General features: G+C 42.9%; 3 protein-coding genes across 14 annotated transcripts; 2 read left to right on the top strand and 1 right to left on the bottom strand.

Moving 5' to 3' along the window:
• The first annotated feature begins 631 nt into the window (after window positions 1-631).
• On the top strand, window positions 632-4,616 carry LOC124207447 (CAP-Gly domain-containing linker protein 3-like). Of its 11 annotated transcripts, none has more exons than XM_046604895.1 (14): window positions 689-917; window positions 1,244-1,322; window positions 1,402-1,647; window positions 1,725-1,940; window positions 2,334-2,450; window positions 2,511-2,793; window positions 2,853-3,081; window positions 3,143-3,264; window positions 3,335-3,454; window positions 3,525-3,774; window positions 3,849-4,049; window positions 4,125-4,300; window positions 4,399-4,470; window positions 4,534-4,616. In XM_046604895.1, the coding sequence occupies exons 3-14, from the start codon at window positions 1,570-1,572 to the stop codon at window positions 4,611-4,613; spliced, it is 1,944 nt and encodes a 647-aa protein (XP_046460851.1). In that variant the 5' UTR covers window positions 689-917; window positions 1,244-1,322; window positions 1,402-1,569; the 3' UTR covers window positions 4,614-4,616. The 11 variants fall into 11 exon arrangements, with proteins under 11 accessions (XP_046460859.1, XP_046460852.1, XP_046460853.1 ...); XM_046604899.1 differs by having other exon boundaries at window positions 690-917; window positions 1,402-1,638; XM_046604898.1 differs by having other exon boundaries at window positions 690-917; window positions 1,033-1,322; window positions 1,402-1,638.
• A 32-nt stretch (window positions 4,617-4,648) lies between these two features.
• On the bottom strand, window positions 4,649-9,144 carry LOC124207446 (RNA exonuclease 1 homolog). Its single transcript, XM_046604892.1, has 7 exons — window positions 8,813-9,144; window positions 7,455-8,746; window positions 6,555-7,389; window positions 6,154-6,490; window positions 5,610-6,087; window positions 5,417-5,537; window positions 4,649-5,345 (listed from the first exon to the last, which is right to left on the bottom strand). The coding sequence occupies exons 1-7, from the start codon at window positions 8,946-8,948 to the stop codon at window positions 5,257-5,259; spliced, it is 3,288 nt and encodes a 1,095-aa protein (XP_046460848.1). The 5' UTR covers window positions 8,949-9,144; the 3' UTR covers window positions 4,649-5,256.
• A 274-nt stretch (window positions 9,145-9,418) lies between these two features.
• Window positions 9,419-13,372, top strand: LOC124207450 (ovarian-specific serine/threonine-protein kinase Lok-like). Of its 2 annotated transcripts, none has more exons than XM_046604906.1 (8): window positions 9,419-9,551; window positions 9,618-9,974; window positions 10,033-10,207; window positions 10,270-10,506; window positions 10,585-10,807; window positions 10,887-12,035; window positions 12,466-12,622; window positions 12,690-13,372. In XM_046604906.1, the coding sequence occupies exons 1-6, from the start codon at window positions 9,421-9,423 to the stop codon at window positions 11,165-11,167; spliced, it is 1,404 nt and encodes a 467-aa protein (XP_046460862.1). In that variant the 5' UTR covers window positions 9,419-9,420; the 3' UTR covers window positions 11,168-12,035; window positions 12,466-12,622; window positions 12,690-13,372. The 2 variants fall into 2 exon arrangements, with proteins under 2 accessions (XP_046460862.1, XP_046460861.1); XM_046604905.1 differs by having other exon boundaries at window positions 12,439-12,622.
• The last annotated feature ends 1,276 nt before the right edge of the window (window positions 13,373-14,648 follow it).

The following is a 14,648-nucleotide window of genomic DNA, read 5'->3' as shown; positions in this document are numbered from 1 at the left end:
CGATTCGTAATTCAGGTGATTGAAAAAAAAACGACAACGGCCGCCATCTATCGAATTTACGAGCAAATGCAAGTGTGGCGGCAAGTTCGTCTTGGTAAAATGTTCTACTTGCACTTTGCTTCGAATGAGGAAAAATTTAATTATTTTTGGATTTATTTGTTTACTCCACAGACAAGGTTGTGAGTAAAAAACCGGACCTGATCTGAATTGTTCGATAAATGAGTTACTGAATAAACCCTAACCCTGACTGAGACAACAGAAAACGACAAAAGAGAAAACAGTTCCAGTCTCATAGCTCAGGAATAATCGTACCCCGGCAATATAATATCTATTGTCTCTTATTGAAAACTTCAGTCAGTTGATAAAGCGTGCAAAATGCAGAATTTGTTACTGACTGGTTTCTGTAAATCTAACTGCTAACTCGTAAAATCCTACTAAAAAATTCTCGTTTTTTTTTTAAATTTCAATAACAAAAACGACTTAAGATAATGAACTGTCATGTTGGTGACGGTGATTTGATTCTCAAGTATTCCACTGACCCGTTTCAAATTTCCCCCAACACTCCCGCCCATTTTATTCCAAACGAAATATCAGCGCAGCACGCATATTGGCTCGACTCGTAGTGTAGTCAAATTTGGAAAGCCGGGCCCGCCCGGACGTCCTTGGGAATGGCCGAACCCGTGTAGAAACTTTTGCCGAGAGAGACTTGTTGTGCAGTGTACACCCTTGTCCACTGTGGTGTTTACATTCACTAGCTGCTCATTCGATTCCTCGTCTCTCACGGTCTTATTCTCCTCAGCTCAGTGGGCTGCGGCCATTTAGTTGTATGTTAACCTCTTCTCCACAAAGTTTTAAATGTTTTTCTAATCTCCCAACAGTGCTGTTCGTGCATCGAGCTCTGCAGTCATGAGGACTTGGTACGTGATTCAATGCATTCTTTCTATTATTAAGTACACAACAAGTGGCTGAATTGTTTCCTTTCGTCTGCTTGTTACGTGATGACGCATGCATTACTGATTCCCAACCATTAAGGTCACAAACATCAAGCCAAACCTGTGCAGTACAAGATAAGAATCCCCCAGAAAACATTTTTTAAAAAATTCAGTGGTCGAAACAATAAAGTTTCTTGTTCCGTTTTGACATTGCCCAGGCTCTTGCCACCTGAAAAATGTGAACGCCTTTTTTTGTTTTTCCTACAAACTACACAATCGTTCCATCCACCTGGGCATTGTAAATGTTATAGGACGGAGGAGGAAGACACAAACACCTGGGTCGGTGTGTAAGACAATCAGAGGGCTCGGGGCGGCGGAAGCAGTCTGAAAGTGTGCATTCTTCCTTGTCCTGTCCCTTTTTCTTTGCCTTATAATGTAGTGTTGTTGTACACTTGAAATATTATTTTAGAAGCAGCTGCAACGGACCTTTTTTCCACTGACTGCAGCGCCGTTCGATATTTTTCGCCCCCCCCCCCCCCTGTATATATTGAGGCGCCACTAGCCGGAATCTCGTTCACACCGTCACTCGACGTCGAGCGTTTTCAAACCAACCAAAATCACCTTCCATCCTCCCGAAATGATCATTCCGGCTGATCGTTCATCACTTCATCTGGATTACGACGGAGATTCGTCATTTGACAGCGAGGTAATGTTTGTACGTTGATTTTTATTATTATTCTTAAAAAATATTTTTAAATCGATTAGGAAATTAATTTGGAATTAAATTCTTAGGCGGATCAAACGAGATCGTATCCAGTGACCCATCCGCCGGCGGAGGCTCCACTCTGCACGCAATGTCAGCTGACGGATGCTGCCTATTTCGACCTGAGCTGCTTGAAATGTCTGCAGGTGTTTGTCAATCCGCAAACGAGCATTTCGCAAATATTCGCCGTGATGCGCCAGTGGAACCCACACACTCAGCGATCCATCAAGTTCTGCATTCAACAGGTGAGAAATGACGAAACGGCCATCATCAAGTCGTAAACTTTTATCGTTTTCCAACGGACTTTTGAAGAAGACACAAACACTTTTGAATATATCAAGTTTTCCCCTTGCAAGAAAGATAACCATTAATTCTTATGTCTTCCGCTTCCTGTCGGACTTGTCTTGTTTGTTTCCCTCCTAACGGGACCCCCAAAACGTGAAGGAGGGGGAAACCCAATTATAAACTTCTCTCTCTCCTTCGTGTACTGGTTGTTGAGACTTGTTAGCCGCACCGGTCCGTGGCCGTAGCTCAGAGACCTCAATTGTCACACAGAGACAACAATTGTGGATATTTCTGAATGGTAGATCAGGTTCTATTGGTGGGTAATAAAGACAATCCAAATCAATTGTTGACAGGTGTTGGAGCGGAACGGCCATGTCAATGACCGTGACTCCTTATCAGACATGACGCTGCTCCATTTCGCCTGTAAGGCCGGGGCCGCTGGTATTGGAGATCCCCAAGTGGCCGCTGAGGTTATTTCTTTATTTATTTTTAACGAGACCACATAATTAAATTTCTATTTATTTTCAAAGGTGGTCCAAGATTTGATATCCCGTGGGGCAGATATTTACGCCCGTTGCAGGTGGACCCAGATGACGCCGTTGCACTACGCCGCCCTGTTCGACTCGGAGCCCATCACCAAGATTTTGCTCAACGCCAATCAGGCGATTGATATTGACAGTCCTTGTAACGAATACGAGAACGGCTCCGCACTCCACATCGCCGCTCATAATTTAGCCGTCAACAGCGCACTCGTCCTGGTTGAATTTGGCGCCAATACCAAGTTGAAGGATAATCTTGGACGCACTCCGTTAGGTATTAAACAGTTATTACTTATTAGTGCCAGACCAATTTTTTATGTCAAACCATTGCAGAATGTATTCCGGATGGATCCAAGTACGAGCACATTCCACACACGGAGCAGATTATCGGACAATTGCAAGACATTCTGTCAAGAGAAAGCAAGTCCGGCAACAAGTCGCCGGGCAGAAATGGCTACAAGAAAGCAGCTGAGAGTGTGGCCGGAAGAGCTATGCTTAAAACCATGTGGCTTAACGTTGGCGATCGAATATTGGTGGACAAAGCCAAAGGAGCTACGCTAAGGTAATAATTTTTACAAGTTATTCGATACAAAAGTACTGACAGTTTGTAATTGTCATTGCAGATATTGCGGAACGGTGGACTTTGCTTCCGGAGTTTGGGTTGGTGTAGAGCTGGATACGCCGGAAGGCAAAAACGACGGTATTATCCAGGACACCATCTACTTCAAATGTTCACCCAATCACGGTAAACATATTTCCTATTATTTCCAAATACTAAATTTTAATTGCTCCCTTTGGGTTATTATTACCTCCAGGCCTGTTTGTACCTCTAAATCGCGTTTCTAAATACCCCAGTTCTTCCAGCGGATACCAGTCAACCATCACCCTAAAGGCATCCAGCATCCGCCAACTGAATGTGTCAAAAAGTCCCACCAGTAACTATTTTAGAACTTTTTCTAATATTCAAAATAAAATTTGTCTAACGTTTATTTTATAAAATTTCAGATGTAACCAAGACGCCCGTCAAGGTGGAAGAGATCAACGTCGGCGACAAAGTGATGGTGACGACTCTGAACGGAACTCGCCACCGAGGAGTCGTCCGATTTCGCGGAGAGACCAAATTTGCCAGCGGCTTGTGGTATGGTGTTGAGCTGGACAAACCGGAAGGGCGCAACAGCGGATCAGTGCAAGGTGTCCGCTATTTCAGCTGCCCAGAAAAGCACGGCGTTTTCGCCACTGGAAGCAAACTCCAAAAGTAAAATGATAAATTGATGATTTCGGTTCAGCAGACACACGTAACAAAAAATTAACTTTTGTTTTGTCCACTAGGATACACGTTGAACCGGAACCGCCGCGCAGGGCGACGACACTTACCCGTCGTTCGAGTTTGAATTTACCGGCCAAACCTGCACCCAGCTCCGCTCCGTCTACCATGCGGCGCAGCCTGTCCACCCAGCACCGAGCCAATGAATCATTATTTTCCAATTCCCCGTCATCAGCTGGCCAGGGTCCGCGGTCGCTTGGTTCAAAGTAATAAATCATTTCCCCCCCACGCCGTTCCGGATGTTTAGCAGCGCTAATCGTTTGGATGTCGTCCTATTTCAGAATCGACAGCAACAAACCGGGATGGCAGAGCATAACGCTCATCGAAACAATCAAACCGACCAAGAAAAAGGCCAATCAGCACTGGCTGGACCTGGGGATGAATGTCCTCTTTAACCACCAGGTGGGCGTTATTAAATACATCGGTCGTGTGCAATTCGCCGAAGGCATCTGGTTGGGTAAAACAATCGATAATTGATTCCCACATTATTTTTTTCCCTACTTTGGCCAATAACATTTTAAATGTAACCGTTTGAAATTCCAATGTCTAAATTAGGTCTTGAAATGCGCGATCACGTTGGTAGGCATGATGGCTGTGTCCAGGGCCATCGCTATTTTAACTGCAAAGGTAAAATATTTATTTTTGTGATTCACTTTTACCCGATTACCAATTGCTGTTGTTATGTAATAGCTAATCGCGGGATTATGGTGAGACCGTCATCAGTGACCGTCCGAGGGATCAATGGGGCTACGCTAATCAAACCGGAATAATATTTAAAAACCAATATGAGATTTCTTGTTACTTGTTTTGACTTTTTTAACATTATTTTATTTGCTCTTCACTTTTTTCCATTCGTTGAGACGTTTGTAACAAACATAATTTTATTATCCTCGTAATTCAAAGCTTGTTGTGTCCTACGAATAGAAAATTGGACCGATCACTTGTCTTACTCCAACCCAAAGCGATAAGCAGACGGGCAGTACATTTTTGTTTGAAATTATAAATTATTGAAGTATTAATTAGGTTTACGAGAAAAAAACAAACAAAACAGCACCTCCCAATCTCGATACGATGTGAGGGAGATCGATACTGGAAACAAACAAAGGAGGGAAAGAAACACACGGAAACAGAGAGAAAACGGCTCTAAATTTCAGAAGCGCATTGAATTTTGAGTGAGAAAGTCGAAGAAGAAGAAGAAGGAAATAAATCATAAATGAGGAGGTAATGAGCTGCGAAATGATGAAGTAGTGATAAACCCTGCATTTGATTAAACGCCGTAATTTTAGGGGAGGAAACAAATCAAACAGAAAAAGAAAGGAAAGAGAAAAACATCAAAACAATGGCGACGATTTGTTTTTTGTTATTTCTCCAGGTCCGGTCATTTATTTTGGCGACTTAAGCTCCTTTTCTTTTTTACTTGAGTTGCTTTAAATCTTGTTTGATTTTCCACATCATTAGTTCCATGCACGCAATAGCGTCCTCTGCACTGTCGTGACCTCCAACTAAAATCAAATTAAGAAATGTCAAGTTTCTAAGACCGATGAGTCTAAGAAAACGGTCAAATGTAAAATACCATCGTTCTGGATGATCTTTTGCAAAATGTCGCCGCACAATGTCCGTAAAGCTTTTTTGTAAGGTGGGCCTCTGGAATGCGGAAACACGACGCTAGTGTCGACGACTGTGTCGTGTATCATCTGGAAAGAAAACAACAATTGGAATGATTAATAACGGACAAACGGAAACCCGGATTCGGCCTTAATTTATACCCGCAAGGCTCGTAAATCACTGTCGAAACTGTGTCCGATCAGGATGGTCTTGTCGGAAAACTTGCTGAGCAGAACGGCCTGGACGTCTCGGATGGTCGTCTTGACGTTAAGCAAGTCCTCTTCGGTGATGCCACTGAATCGCGTGTTGTGATCGAGAATTGGATTGTCCGGCATGACGAGCGTCTCGTAAACCGTTTTGCAATCAGACGAGATAACGGTGACTCGCGTGAGCTCAGGCCCTTCCGTCGTGTAGCACATCTCGCAATCCAGCGCGTAGACGCCGTAGTTGCCGTCGGGTGGCGGCGTTTTGGACATCGTCCGCACAAATCCCTTGAGGTTGATCAGACTTCCGGTATCACTTACGTGCCATTTTCCCACGGAACAACCGTCGGAATTGGCCTCCCCTTTGCAGCAGGTATAACGAGTCTCACCGCGACGGGCGAAGGGTTTGCCCCAATGGTAGGAACAGGTGTCGTCCCTATAAAAATTTAAAAAGTTTTACAACAACTATCATAAAAGATAATGATGAAATTGTCGACTCAACTGTTTGACGGCTAGGCCTTTACTGTTGACTTTGTAAACTTTACTACATCGATCGCAATTGCGCTCGTCAGGTGCTAGGTGGACACTCGGCTTTGTGCGGAATTTGTTGATGGGATTGACGAGGGCTCGACCTCTTTCATTGGGATCCGGTCGTGGAAACCCATTGAAATCCTGTTGCTCCAGAGTGAGGAGGTGTCGTTCCATCAGTTTGTACAGGGTTGCTCCTTTCAAGAGACTGGAATCGATCTTGCTTGATTTTGGCTTTTCAATACTCCAAGACACGGTGGCTCCTCCTTTGCCAGCCAATACAGCCGAGTGGGACATCATCTTCTTGTCATCTGGATGTGAAAAAGGAAAAATTTAAATTGATAACCAAATTATGGGGGAAAATGAATTTCATACTTTGAATAGTGGAACTCGGATTGCTGTTACTTTCAGCTTCTCGCCGGATGCGCTGGACTACGTTGGTGATGACGTTGGCGTACACGATCCTACTGCTACACTTGGCATAGGACTGCCTTTCTTCTTCGACGGCTCTTTCATAAGCATCTTCTTCCCGGTCGTAAATTTTGAGCGTTTCGTCCACCAGGATGTTGAGATACTTTTGTCGAATATTGGCCGGCACCCGACAGCCCAGTTCAATCGCTATCATGGGACGTGGAAGTTTGGGCGGCGGAGCTTTCACTGCCGGAACGGGTGGCCCAGCTGCTTTGTTGGGAACAGGTCGCCGGAAAGCGTTGTTTCCAGGTAAGGCGGCTCTCTGCAGCGTCGTTGGTTGTTGCTGGTTGGTCGGCAATCCCGAACCAGCCGGAAGACCAGGCGTAACAGTCGCCGGAGCAGCAGCTTTGGGTCTAGAGGTAAGCATACCCATCACGTTAGGAACATGGGCGATGCGCTTCTTTTCTGCTCCACCGGATGACGACGAAGGCGATGGACGTGGAGCAGCAATCCGTTGTGAAGTGGACGAAAGCTGTGGCCAAGATTGCTCTCCGCTCGCCGCTTTGGCCTCTTGGAAGCTTTTGAAACGGTCAATCATCATCATGCCCGGAGTAAGGCGTGCAGGTTTGGCACGAACAAGGCTGGACGGTCGGACTGGAGCGTCGACATGAGTATGAGCTACCCGCTGCTTCTTCACGGGAATAATCGCCTCTGAAACGGGAGGCACATCTTCCGATTTCCGCTTCTTGTGATCGTCAGCTTGTCCGTTGCTGCTGCTAGTTGCACTCGGTTTGTATTCCTAAATAAATTGGGCAGTAATTAAAACCTAAACGAGTTTTACGTACACAATTTTTTAAATCTTACCTTGAATATTCGGTAGCACTCTTCGTCCACGTCAGAGTCCGACTCCATTTCCACATCGTGTTTAGATGACTTAGATTCTTCAGATTTAGACTCGGATTTTTTAGATTCTGAAGATTTGCTCTTCTTGGGACTGGAACTGGAACTACCCGATTTTTTATTGCTTGAATGTTTTGATTTGGAATCTTGATCTGAACTTGAACGACTACTTTTCTTCTTTTCCTTTTCCCTTTCTCTTTCCTTCTCTTTCCGCCGGCGTCGTTCCTTTTCTCTTTCACGCTCTTTCTCCTTTTCCCTTTTCCGCCTTTCCTCCTCTTTGGTCTTTCGGTGTTTCTTCTTCGACTCGGACTCGCTGGCCTCTTCCGCATCTTCGAAAAGTTCGAGGTATTTTTCAGGTGTCAGCTGCTGGCCGCTGGCCAAAGAGCTGGGCGTGTAGTCAACTTCGAACGAAACGCTGCTACTGGTCGGTGCTGGACTGTAACTCGGCTCGGTGGATAGAGTCGAGATAGAGCTGGGCGAGTAATCGGCGATTCCAGATTCGAATGTTGAACAACTGGGAGAATACGACGGTTCAACAGAGCTCAATTCTCGAGTGGTTGGCTGGTAGTCGACGTCGCAGTTCAAATTGGACGGAGGGGTGTAGCGATCACTGATGATGTTATCTGAATCCCTACTACTCGGTGTGTAGTTGACGTCGGGAGTGTTTTCTAACGTGGAGGGAGGGGTGTAACCTTCTTCTGTTTTAATTGAGACGACTTTGCTAGGCTTGTAGGTGGCAGTTGAACTAGTGGATGAGTTTCTAGGCACATAATTATCTACTCTAGACGGGATTGAAGTGCTTTCCAAAGTGGATGGTGTATAGGTCTCTTCTGATTTGGCAGCAACCTTACTGCTGGGTTTGTAAGTGGCTACCCGTCCAGAAGATGGTTTTGTGGGTTCATAATTTTCCACTTTCGAAGGGGTTGTTATGCCTTTCTTGAGAACAGCAATGGGCGTAGGAGTATAGGCGGGGGTTCCGACAGGTATGTTGTAGGATTTGTGACTTTTGCTTTTATGGCTAGATTCTCTAGGATTTCCTTCAACTTTCTTGGGACTGACAGGAGGGGCAAGATGTTCCACAACCTTCTCAACCAGCTTCTGCTGGCCAACAAGTTCCATAATTTTGGAGGCATCAAAATTCTCCAAAAGCTGTCCATTTTCCTTTAGGACCCGTTTGACAGCTTCAGACACTATCTGCTCGATTGACGAAGAATTTTCTCCTTCTTGAGATCCTTGAGATGGGCCAGGATCATGAGCTGCAAAGGTATAAAAGCAGTTAGTATTGCTCTTTTGTGTTGCATAATAGACAAAAACATGCATACTTCTGAGGACCACAGTTGGTTTAGGTGCTCGAACAGGCAAGTGTTCGTGTCGGAATTGACAATGTGGCCTCTCACACGACTCATTTTCGAAATAAGGACAGACGATACTTTTGAAGTATCCAACTGACGGAAGCATGCTTCCCCACAGTCAATATTAATTTGCGATAAATCTCCAATCTTCAATTGAAGACGATTAATTAAGAAAAAAAATGACAATAATGAAAAACCAATGCCCTTCTACAAAGGGGAGGCTCTAATGGTCGGTCAAACAATAATATCCGGATTTTTGATTATTTTTTAACGAATTGACATAAAAGATGATTAAATTAAGATAAATAATTTGGGAAAGAGATCTATAATTTTTTATCAAAATTTTAAGCCATTTAAAAAAGTCAAGGTTAAGTCTCGACCAAAATGCCTTGAATTGAAAAATTGACAACGTCTTGTTGTGAAAAAAAAAATTTAGTCTCAGAACAGTGATTCAAGGACATATTACAGACTACGTTCAAATAAAAAATTTCAAACGTGGTGATCGTATATTTCACCAAGTTTCTTATGTTAGATGTGTGACAAGGGTTTTCACAACTGGTTATATCATCTGTTTAAAGATGGACAAAGACACGCAACCCTTGTCGCAGAACACTGACGAAGATACGGAAAATGTAGCGCCGACTGAATCCACCTCGTGGGGATTATTATTTTGGGCCTCTGATCGTGATCTGGACACTGAAAGGCTAAGGTATGATTTTATTTTTTTGTTTCAGTGTTTTGTGAATTAAATTGGGAATTTTTTTATTATTGTCAGGCATGGCAAAGATTTGTACACTGTTGGTCGTCATGTCGCGTGTGATATCGTCATCCATCAAGAAATTACTAAAATCAAAATTGATAATCTTAGTCGAGTACAGTGTGGTTTCAGGAGAATTAGGGATATGACAGCTGATTATCAGACAATCTTAGAAGATTACTCAGCAAATGGAACATTCGTAAATGGTGTTAGAATCGGGAAAGGAAAGAATAAGCTTCTTGCCAATGGTGATGTAATTGCCATGACCTGTTCGAAAGGCAAAGTCTTTACCTACTTGGACACACAGCACAGGAATCCTGGCTTTCCTACCGACATCAACAAGAAATTTGTCATTGTTGAGAATCTTGGAAAAGGGTAATTATTTGTTTAATGCATAAATATTCTTTTGTTTTACGCTGTTTATTTTCTGCAGATCATTTGGGGAGGTATGGTTGTCTGTTCACAAAAAGACAAACAAAAAATATGCCATCAAAAGCGTACGACGTCAACCAAATGGTTTTAACGAGTTGAAACGCAACGAGGCTATACAACAACTGAAGAACGAATCGGAATTGCTCTGTACGCTGGAACATCCTGGCATTGTTAAGGTATCTCATCATCTCATCATGGTTAATTGTAATAGTAATGAAAGCTCTGCATGAAAAATTAGGTTGAAGACAGCATTTGTAAACCCAAATCGATACACCTCGTATTAGAATTGATGAACGGAGGGGACTTGCAGAAACGTATTAAAGATGTGGGTCAGATGGAAGAATCTACAGCAAAATACTATTTTATGCAGTTGGTATTGGCTGTAAAATATCTTCACCAGCAAGGAGTAGTTCACCGGGATCTCAAGCCGGAAAACATCCTGATGTCTAGTCAAAACGAAAACGCCATTCTCAAAGTATTATTTCTCAATCGCTTTCTCGCAGCGTGCGCACATTATTGACGCAACTTTACTTTCCCTTTTTTTAAATTATAGATCTCAGATTTTGGTCTTTCCAAGTTTGTGGATGAAGAGACCGTATGCCAGACCTACTGTGGTACACCGCTGTATCTAGCACCGGAAGTGGCCCGGGATAGGACTTACAAACCATATACGTCAGCGGTCGATGTCTGGAGCCTAGGGGTGATCCTGTTCATTCTGTTATCCGGGTACCACCCATTCATTCATTCACACTCGACTGATGCTAATATTGCCAAAGGTTCATTTCTCCTTTTCTTATCAAGAATTTTGTTTTCCGCCCTTTTTTCTTTTTACTGATCCCGGCATTTTTGACCCAGGTCATTTTCTATTGAAAAAACCAAATTGGAGTTCAGTATCGGCTGAAGGATTGGCATTGGTCAAGCAAATGCTGGAAGTTGACCCCAACAAACGACCTACATTAGAGGATATCCTGGAAGACCCATGGATGAAAGACAGCCAAGTGGTCAGCAGGGTGAATGAAATCGTCTTTGCTGATACAAGTACCGTCGAAAAGCTCCCCGACTCTTTACTCAGTTGCATCCAAGAAAACGAGTCTATTGATGAACCTGTGCCGAAACGACGGCGGGTAACTCCCTAATAAGAAAAATTTCTTTATTATTTTCTCCAGAGAGGCTGTGGTCCGATTATTTTCTCAACAGTTGGCTATTTTTTTTTTCCTTCTTGTTCTCAATACGATCTCTTCATTAAGCAGTTGTATATTTAAAAACGCCTTCCCCTCAGTTTGCCCCCCGTGTTAATTAGTTGGACATGGCCTTTCGAAAGTTTTCATGCATAACAATCCAGTCAGGTTAATTTTTTTTTATTTTTGTGTCTTTTTTGCTGCCGGTAAAGGATAAACGAATAAAAAAGAACTCAGTATTACTAAACCTTGTTTTTAAAAAATGTCTGACCGTAGCAGTTTGAAAGGATTAGACGGAAATCCCTGTAGAACAATTATTGATCGGGTGAACTGTTTTTGGTATTTCTGAGAAATTTTCCGGAACTAGTGACGAAATCCCCTGGTAAATAGTGAAAGCTTAGAAAACGGGTGGGCGAGTTTTAGGTAAGATTGATGGAAGGGAAGGCAACCAGTGGGCGCTATATGTATGAGTATCCTGCTGTCAAAAAGAAAGTTTTTCTTCTCACGATACCCTTAAAAAGCCTTCGAGGCTGATATCCTCCAGCCAGCTCTGCCTCGTTTATCTCTTCTTCTTCTTCATACCTGCAGAAATATGTGAACCCCTCTCCAGGGTCTTCCCCTTTGTCCTGGAGCGCCCATGAAAGAACAGGTTTTTTGTTTCCTTCTTCTTATTGATACTTTTTGTGTTTCTCTTTCAAAGGAAGAAATAAAGAGAGCGTCTGATGGACGACACGATCCATTCGACCTCCAACAGTCTTTTCAAGCACACCACTCCCGGTGACGGAGTTTTTAAAAAATCTATTCGTGACAATTTCAATTCACGCCGGTAAGTGATAATTCAATTTTGATTGCAACTTTTAAAATAATTTTTGGCGAATCGTTTTTCTGTTTAAAAAGCTATTCAAACCAATGATTCACATCCTTTCATTATCTCATTTAATAATTTATAAGACAATCATATGTCTACTCCCGAAAATGAGTTAAGGATTTGATTTGTTCGGTTTGGTTTGCCGTGCACATCGCGTGTTATTCGGTCGCGGGTTGATTCACATAGAAATCTCTCTCGCGTGCTGGTGACTCAGTGTGCCCGGAAGTGTCGTGCCGGAGCTTAAAAATTTTCCGATGGGGAACGAAATTCCACCCACGACGTGAACTGTGGACCCTCTCGCTGTGTTGTTGTTGTTTCCTATTTTGGCTGACTCATTGCACCTTTGTTTTGTCGTATAAAGATACGAACGCAAGTTTCTCGCCTATAGAAGCCGGCAGTCGATGTTTCCTACCAATCATTCCACATCCGACATCAAGACCATGACGATCGTGAGCGGGAAACCGGTGAAGCCAACAGCTACAGAATTGACGACGACAACGACGACAAATCGAAAACCCAAATATCTGGTCGCCGTTTTCAGTGTGGTAAGTGCTCATTATTAATAACATGACTATTACGCAGTTATTTGATTGATTCTTGTTATACACACAGTTAGTGGTTTGCATCGTGGCCGTGTTGGTAGTGACCGTGGCGTCTCAAGCGCGGAACAGCACGAGACAGCAGCAGATGGATGAGGATGCTTACAACAACAATGTAGTTTTATCAGCGACCGAGCTGCGCCATCCACGCTACATCGGACGACCTGTCACGGCTCCCGCTGACAACAGTACAGCAGAGTCCATCATTATGAAGAATGTGAAGGCGTTGGTGATGCGGGTCGTCGTCGGGCCAGCAGAGAAGCTTGGCAACAACAGCAGCGACGGAACATCAGATGCCTCAAGACAAATACTTTATTCAGAGATTGGCAGCGCTGATAAAGAACCGGATTCGCGGGGCGCATCCGGCGTGATTTCAAGGAACAATTGATCTGCAACGAAAGAAGAAAAAAAAAGTGCACAATCAAAACGAAACGTGTAAAGCGTATATAAATACTCGTTTCGTGCTGGCTTCACAGTCGTGAGAATTCCCATCTCCAACACACACACACAAGTCCAACCTAAATAATGTATTGGTACTCGTCATGCTATATTTTTCGAAAAAATCTCATTTAAATTAACTTGACCAATAACAGGCTCGAGATTCAAAAATGATCGTCACTCTCCTATACGTAATACGTATGTCATAACCAGATATTCCTTCTTGCAATCAAGTGTCGAAATAAATATTGAATTGTTATCATGCACATGTTGATCTGAGATATCTGTTTGCAATTTGCATTCGAATTGTAATTAGATCTTTTTGGCTGCTGGCAACGTTGATAAGATACCCGATGCTCTTTGTTTCTTCAACCGTATTTGAGTGGATTGGATGTCATCATCAGTTTTCTGTTTTTCGTGACGACCATTGAGTGTGTGTGTGTGGAAAAAGCTGCCAACGAATTGAACTGCTGATGAGAGTTTTTGTGCGAATATACAAGGAAACCTGAAAATTGGCTTCCGGCGTTGTCTCCGAGTGGGCGGTGTGTGCAAATGAGCACGGGCGGATTTAAAAAAAGAAAGAAGAAGAACCCCGCGGTGCTACATCATCACGACGGTATAAAATAAAAACAGCACGAAAAGATCTCGTTTCCAAAAAATAATCGTGATTCGCCCAGCGCCGATTTTCACGTGAAAATAACAGTAGCTTCACTGTAAAACTGGTGATTAAAAAAAAGGTTAGACTCCCGGAACATTTCTTTGGCTAAATAACGTTTTCGTATGACCTTCAGCTTTTTCCTCGTGGCAAAGTCAAAATTCGACGGGATAATGTTCTTCCGGAGACAATAATTAGCAGAAAATACCTCCACGAAGATGAAACAAAAACACCAACAACAACTATCTGAGAATGAAGAAAAATGTGCTCTCGGTTCAACGAAGCGCATCTATTTTTTGCGGGAATAATTGATTAGAATAACCAGTTTTTTATTACGTTCGTAATTTAATTTTTTTGTTTTGTAAATTTCTTTTATCAGATTTGAAAAATGTTGATCGTTTCCGTTCAGGAAATAATAAATGCTGGTGTTAGTGCAGCCAGTCAACAAGAAAAATTAGATTTTCCCTTTTTTTTGCTGTATAGAAAAGAAATTACACCATCACGCACAAAACAGCCAGTATCACGCCCAGCAACGTCACTCTGCTGACTTGTCTAAAAAGGTGAATGTAAATTTAGTTATTGGGCAACACTATAATTCGATACTTTGTCAGAAATCCCATGTATAGCGGCACTTTCTATCTGTTATACAGATATGTCGTAATGTCCGGAATATGCTGGGCACTCCTGTCAATCGAATATCGGAAATATTCGCATGATTCATTTCTTTTTTTTTTAAACCCGGAAACGGAAACTCATACCTGACCTTCTATATATTGACTTAAGGAGAGAGGGAATCTCATTTTTGATGGACTGCATGGTCACTCAAGGTAAAAATGAATCGTCTTCCATTCTGGCATGCTATATGGTATTCTGGCATAT

The sequence above is a fragment of the Daphnia pulex genome, chromosome 11, assembly GCF_021134715.1.
Source record: "Daphnia pulex isolate KAP4 chromosome 11, ASM2113471v1".
Classification (NCBI taxonomy): Eukaryota; Metazoa; Arthropoda; class Branchiopoda; order Diplostraca; family Daphniidae; genus Daphnia; species Daphnia pulex.
Note: the sequence above shows the minus strand (reverse complement) of the source record. Positions and strands in the feature narration are given on the sequence as shown.